The 7,500-nt window shown below is 42.6% G+C and overlaps 1 protein-coding gene across 1 annotated transcript in view; it reads left to right on the forward strand.

Annotated features, from left to right (window-relative positions):
* The window catches only part of PROX1 (prospero homeobox 1), a 49,328-nt gene that overhangs the window by 8,969 nt on the left and 32,859 nt on the right, over window positions 1-7,500 (forward strand). The window contains exons 3-4 of the mRNA XM_017729599.1: window positions 1-192; window positions 6,775-6,882. Of these exons, the coding sequence (XP_017585088.1) occupies window positions 1-192; window positions 6,775-6,882 (300 nt within the window). The remainder of the gene's footprint in view (window positions 193-6,774; window positions 6,883-7,500) is intronic.

Genomic DNA, 7,500 nt, shown 5'->3' on the forward strand with positions numbered 1-7,500 from the left:
CCCGAATCCCTCGACCTGACGCGGGAGACCACCAGCCTGAGGACCAAGATGTCATCGCACCATATGAACCACCACCCCTGCTCACCGGCCCATCCCCCCAGCGCCGCTGAGGGCCTCTCCTTGTCCCTCATTAAGTCTGAGTGTGGCGACCTGCAAGACATGTCTGAAATCTCGCCCTACTCGGGAAGTGCAATATCCTTTTCAAAAGATGAGCGATAACCGGCAGTGGCTGGTGGGAGAGGATGAGGGGCCGTGCCGGTGCCAGGGGGCTTCCCCTGGGTGTTGCGGGAGTGGGCTGCTCACAGGGTGCTGGTGGGGGGCTTGGCAAGGCCAAATAAAACACGTGGTGTTGACTGACAGCACTCTTTCAGCAATGGTGTCCACCTAAAAAAGCCACTGGCCCTCCCCCAGCCTTCTAGTCTGCCTCTTGGGGTCAGGAAGGCAGCCACACCCATGACCTGGGTGCCAGTGGGTTTCCCTGGGCTGGCAGATCTTTCCTCAGGCAGGGAGGTGATCGAGGGGGCATTGCCCTCAGCCAAAAACCATTTCAGCTACAGCCAGGTCCCCTCTTTTCCCTCCCCTGCCAGGCCAACACACAGCCTGTGTTAATGGTGTCATGTCCAGGGCTTACAGAGAGAGACGGCCTGGTCGTCTATGAGAGTTCAGCTCTCAAGTGCGTAAAGGAAACGAAGCACAAAAGACACAGGTACTGATATATTCAGGCTGCATCAAGTTCTTTCCCCCACCGAGAGGTCTGTTCCTCAGCCCTTGTGCAGCTGCCTGCTATGCATGATTAACCTCTGTTCAGCCATACACAGAAATCTTTTGTCCTAACATACACAAAGCAAATTATTTTGGAAAGCTAGAGAGAACAATTAAATATAAAACTTCAGCTGTATTAAATTTACAGGACACTTCCCCTGCTTAAAAAAAAAAGAAAAGATGATAATAAAATCTCTCTTTTTAGCTCAATGGCAGGCTTTAGTTAGGGCGACAAATCCATCTCTGCCTTTATTTAGGCATATCCAGACATAGTATCTTTTTTTTTTTTCCTCCTGGAAACTAGTACTAGATTTGGTTGGTTTTTTTCTCTTTTAGCAGTAATGCCTCCCAGTCCTTCCATCTTTTCCCATAATGTGCTTTTTGGTTGAAAGGTTTTGCTTCCAAGTAAAGTTGTATTGAAAGTTTGAAAGTGAATAATGTCTACCCCATGCTGGAATTGAGGATTTTGCATGAAAAGGAGATGGATATTTTTTCCCAGCTCTAAGACCCCAGCAGAAGGCAACAGCACAAGCAGCAAGCCTTAGATGCATCTAAATTTCACTCCCAAGGTGATGAAAGTAATTGCAACAGAATAGCTCTGCCCCTCTCTGGATAACAGTAGCAATGCTGAGGAACTTGTCCCCTTTGGAGGGGTGTCATGTGAAGGCAGATGCCCGAGGCTGTGCTTCTTCACTGGGTATCTTCCAGGTGATTGATAACTCTGGTAGTTTTAGAATACTTTAACCACATCTTCTGTAGACTTGCTAAATCCTCAGAAGGGTGCTGTCAGGGTTCTAGACCTGCTGGTTACCTGGACTTCCCACCCCTCCCATGGTAGTGGGCACCACTGGGGCAAGGCAGGCACTGCAGGTCCAAAGCCCATCAGCAGCGCTCTTTGGTCCAGCTTGGGTCTAGTCTGAGTCAGGATTGCTGCTGTCTAACCAGTGTGAGTAGTCCCATTTCTATAGGGGAAAGTGTTTTGTGTTGGAAAGCACCTTCTTTAGGTGTTGGTGTTTTTGAGAGCCAACTGATAGTGGATGTGGTGTTTGAGGTGCTTCTTCCCCAAAAAAGGATCTCGTTGAACGTTGGTAGCAGGGAAATCTCCTCACCATCTACATTGTAAGGCAAAGCAGAGGAGGCAGTCTAGATACAACATCCCTCAGAGGGGGTGCCAATTACTTGGGGAGTTCCAAACCAAAGATCTCTCCTGCATATTGAAATGCAAGTGCAGTGCTTGGAAAGCAGTCCCGAGGTCAACAGGAGTGGCAGCTGAGGGCTAGACTCAGGCCAGGGCAATTAATTTCTACCAAACAGTACAGTGGCATACTAATTGTTTTTGTATAAAAGTAGTTCTCCCATCCTGGGAGAGCAGTTAGGAGAGGTGAAACATGCCAAGCCTGTGAACTAAGGGTAGTTCTAGGGCTGCACTTGATCCTCACCACCCATGGAGCATCTCTCCCCCACCCCTCCCATTTCTCCCCCTTTCTCCTGCACACTCATGGTGCTCACTAACGGAGCTTGTTGCTTCTGCTGGAACAGGGGTGCAAGAGTCCCCTGCTGCTCCAGGGCATAGCCAGGGGAAATGCCTGGTGCTACAGTGATTCCCTTTCTTTTTCACTGCCCTGCTTCTTCCCCTGCCATCGGGAAAGCACTCTGACTTTCCCACCTAGGCACTAGTGCAGGCTGCAGTTTATTCTGGGTTTAGATACAGAGCAGATTTATTAAATAACACTTCTACACGTGTACCCTGGTATACAGCTCTGCTGTAGGGATGTATGTTTTTTTCTAGCAGCAGCTCATGTGTCCAGGTAGTTTACAATTTTCCAGGGAAAGGCGCAGTGTGGAAGTTGGTTTGTTTCTGGTCAATTCTGTTGTGGCACTTTTATTTTACATGGTCGAATGTACACGTATAGGGAATAAATTTCTTGAGAGAAGCAGATCTTTCTTCCCTCCAGAAAGTAACATCTGTTTTCCTGGACAATGCAGCCAGGATGAGAACATAAGACCAGCAGATACAGCCAAGTTCAGGTTTTAGTAGTAAGTTAAACACTAAACTAGCCTGGATTTTGTTTTCTTGGATTTTTTTTTTTTTAACCAATGGCCGTAAAATGTATCTGAACATTCCTTGCTGAATTGCAGAAGGAAATGGTTAATGTTTGTGTATGTTGCTAAACAAGATAAGATGCACCTGCAGTCTGAATTCGCATCTTGGTCATGAATGCAGTCTGTATCTTTGCAAACTAATCTGTTTAATCAAATATTAAGTTTTATTCAAATTCAAAAAGAAACAGACAGTGAATTGTTTTTCTGCATGATCTTTCTTTGTCATGCATCCTCTTTGCATCTCAAGAAAAATAGCCTTGTTCAGTCACAGAACATTTGCATAGATCAAAATCGAAGCACAACAGTAGTTTGTGTGCTGTTAAGACATCTGTAAAGGTGAAGAAGTCTAGCATGCTCTCCCTGGCAGGAGGGCTTTGAAACATTAGTGCAACTTTCTACAATTTTATTTATTTTTAAACAGAATTCCAATCCAACTGGAATAAGTTTCACAGTCCCAATATGTGAAAGCTATAATTACTGAATTACAACATTTTGAAATGAGGAGTTATTACATCTGACTAGAATTAAACTAATTAAACTTAAAAAAAAAAAAGGAGTGATTGTACAGCAAGCTGGATAACTCCGTGCTGTTGATAAAACCTGGGCGACGAACAAATGCTTTGCAGCCAGCCAGCTCTTCTTTGGAGGGACTTGAAGATGCTCTGAGATGAAGCTGTTTGGAGTTTTGCTGATTGAAAGTACCTGAGGTGTAACTTAAGGAGCAGCTTGGCTTTGCTGGTGCAGGTTGTTTTTTACCTGATACAGCCTATTCCTTACCACTTTTCCTTCAGTTCAATGCATGCGTGGGCTAGAAAAGCCTGTTAGAGCATTTGTGGGGGCTCAGGCTGGGAGTAACAGGAGCAAAAGATCATCTCTGCTGAAAAATATTTTTGCAAAAGAGGAGCATTACCTGGGAGGAGGATTGAAGTGCAAATGAATCAAATGCTGTGTGGTACCACCCCTGTGCTTCTCCTGTTAAAACACACGAGAGCATGTATATGTTTTGTCCCCATATGTTTTGTTCCCAGTCTTTCACTTCCTATTTCTTAGGGCTTTGCCATTTTGCTGCCACTGCTGTGTTAGGTGAGGCAGTGTTGTACTGTGTAAACCCACAATGCTGAGACTCTCAGGTTGTTTGAACACCGCTTTAGGTTCAGCTGCAGTACACTGTTCCTCTGATCTTTTATGTTCCTGAGCAGATGTCTTTCATTAATTTATGGATTTATCATCTTTTCTTTCTCTCCTTTTTTTTTCCTTTCCTTTTTTTTTTCTTTTTTTTTTTTTTTACACCTGGCAGCTGGCTCAAGTTTCAGCAGTTATTGTCTATTTTGCATTACCCATAGAATTGAATGTCATCTGTCTTCACAAAGCTATAGCTAAGAGAATTGAGGCAAGCCACACGAGCTGCTGGGACAGAGCTTGTTTGCGTTCCATTCGGCACCCCTCCTCCCTTTACCTCCTTAATATTTATTTGTGCTCGTTTTCTTTCCTGGCCTTGAATGGGGCTTAGCTCGTGTTCGGTACAGCTGTATGTTTACTGAATCTATTTCATCATGAGTCATTGTGCGTGTGTAAGTATCCTGGAAACAGCTAGTGCTTTCTTGGAAGAACAGTTGCTTTTCAGCCCAAGCACTTAAAAAGGAAATTAAGCAATTGGTCAGTTCAATTTTTTTTTTCTGAAATAGCAATGGGTTATCTAATTCTTAGCTCTTAAGTCTGTCATTAACTATTTTTTGCTAGATTATTACAGATCATATCTTTTATCACAGTAAAGCGTTAACCTTAGGATCAAGATATACAGATTTGTTGCATATTTGATATTGCTTTAAGGCTGCCAAGTGCTTAAGAACAAGTATAATTTTAATAAAAAATGGATTTCTGGGAATTTGAGTCTCAGAGCATCTTTTAATACATGTTTCATTCAATATCAATATCCTCTGGCATTAGAGCAGAAAATATTTAAAAATCCTAAATGCAGAAGGAATCCAAATGCTTAGACAACTGTCTAATATGCTTAAATCCAGCAAATATGAGAGGGTTTTTTTGAATTTTAAGTCCATCCTTGAGCTTGAATTGAAAGAGAATATACACCAAACCCGATGTTAACATGTTGTCGGCATCAGAGGAATTGCAAATTAAGGAGACTCAGGATTACTTTTTTTTCTCTCCTACTGGAGTTCCCCTTTGGACCCCCACTTTGCTGAAAGGATCGCATAACAAAATGGGTTTCTGGCATAGAAGTTTTGATTTGTCTAAAACTCTTATCACTAAGCAATAGGTGACAGCTTGCTACTATTATTTCACTTACGTATTTTGACAGATGGCACTGCAGAGTGTAATGCTCTTTTAGACTTCTCTATCAGTCTAATGGAGGTAACTGGAGGTTCTTTCAACTCTTCTCTTGGCACAAGAAGTATGTCAGTCATAAATTATCTTCTTTGTAATCATTAAGCATCTGAAACAAAATGCAAGTTCAGCTGAGCCGTTTTCCGTGTACTTCCAGATAATAAGAGGTTTTTAAACTAATAGTGTCAATGCCTTTTTTTTTTTTTTAATGCTACATTTTTCTAATCTAAAAATGAACCTTGTAACTGAAATAAAGGGAGAGGGTTTCAGCAGATTTCAGGAATTAGAGAAAAAGGAATTTTGCTGAAAAAGCCTAGCTAATCATCAGTAGGCTGCTGATAAAAATTAGTCTGGGTTTCCTGTCTCGAGGCCTGGAGTGGGATGTTCTGTGCTGTTGTGCACCCGGCTGAAAGGCAGAAGAGGCACCTTGGCTGCAGTGCATCTGTCAACTTGGTTGACCTTCCCGCTGCCATAAGGTGTGAACCAAGCAAAATTTTCAACAATTGTGTTTAGGAGAAACAGTCCTTAGAGAAGCTTCTGGGAAGAACCCTTAAATGACCTTGTGGGGGCCACACTGATTTTCTCCACGTGCATCTTCATTTCTGATAAATTATAAAGCCATTAATTTGCTGAGGAAATGGCAGGGCCAGCCTGCGGCACAGATGTGACCAGAGCCGTCCTAGCACACAGTTCACAAAAGGGAGCCAAGAAGCTGGGAGAAAAATCAGCAAGCCGAGATTGTTATGGTTAGCTTCACATTCCCTTGGGAACTCTCTTAGTTGCTTCTGTTTACAGATCTAAAAGGTAATGATGTTTCCAGGATAAATAGGCTGCCTTATAGGGTAAGTGGCCATTTATTGATCTGCTAGCCCACATGTATTGATTGGTTATCCCCAAATACAGCTCCGTTCTCCGAGGAGTTAACTGTGTAAATCAGCAGGCGACAAGTTTGTGGCGGGGGGATTCAGCGGCCAAGGGGCTCTGCCTACTACAGATTTCACTTTTATTTGCAGCTCAGCCACTGGAGCAAACAGCAGGATTAGAGAGAGCTGCCCAAGTTGTTAAAATGTATCAACACGAATGAAACAGGTGAAATGTGCTGCCTGTGTGAAACTGCTCAAAATCATAAAGCGCCTCTGATTGTCTTACATGGCATTGGTTTTATTGTGTGCAAGCAGCACAACACCGAGAGGAAAAGAAACTTTAGCTGGCATTGCAAAGGAGAGGGAGAAAAAAGCCCCCGATAAGTTTTCTGCAGCACATGCTTCCTGCATTTGTTTCCGTAGCAACAAGTGAACGTACATATGGTACACAATCCGTAAACTTGCAAGATCCCTGAGACCCTGCACCTAAACCGATAGGAAACACAGGGCTTCAGTTACATGGCCTCTCATCCCATGTTTGCCTGTTATACAGAAAATTACAGCGCAGCAGTTTAAATGTTAATATTTTCTCCTGTAGTCTGGGGAGCCATAGAGTATTTAACAGAGCACTTTGCTAGCTCTGGACGTTCAGAAGCAGCTTTCTCAAAAAAAGAATTTTCCTTTACTAATTCAATCCTACATGCAGGAAGGCTTGTCACCGAATCACTTGAAAAAGGCCAAGCTCATGTTCTTTTACACCCGGTACCCAAGTTCCAATATGCTGAAAACCTACTTCTCAGATGTAAAGGTAAGACAATCTCTTTCCCCCCTCCCCTTTCCCCTGACTGCATGCTGTATTTGCTCACAGAATGGTATGGTGTTATCATGTTAGAGATTAATAATATTTCTGGGTACATAAAGGTTACATCCTGAACTTAATCACTTCTTCTTGTTGAGGTGTACCCTGCTTGTGCCTGGGTGAGGAAAGGGAATATTTCTAAATAAAAAAAAAAAAAAAATTGAAATTTTAAAGCAAAGTAAGGATAATTATTACAGTAAATTAAAGGGTCTTCATTATATATCCTATTAAAAACTGAGATTTTTGTGGTGGTAGAAATGTACTTCCAAGAACATTTTGGAGCAGTTCTCAAGTGCTCCCTCATTGTTTCATTTCGGTTGGTTTCCTCATATTTGTGCTTACATAAGCAGAGTGTAGAATCCCTTTCTTTCTGTCAAAAAGAAACAGTACATTGAAATTCTCCATGCAGAAGCTGCTTAAACACAAAAGTGATGATTGTCTCTTATTTACAACTTAATTTGTTGTTGATGCAGAGTACACTGAGCATAAGGAGGATGAATAAAGTGACAGATTCAGGCCACATTATTCAAATGAGGATATGAAAGCTGTCGACATACAGCTGCATCC

The sequence above is a fragment of the Corvus brachyrhynchos genome, unplaced genomic scaffold (assembly GCF_000691975.1).
Source record: "Corvus brachyrhynchos isolate BGI_N302 unplaced genomic scaffold, ASM69197v1 scaffold101, whole genome shotgun sequence".
NCBI classification, from domain to species: Eukaryota; Metazoa; Chordata; class Aves; order Passeriformes; family Corvidae; genus Corvus; species Corvus brachyrhynchos.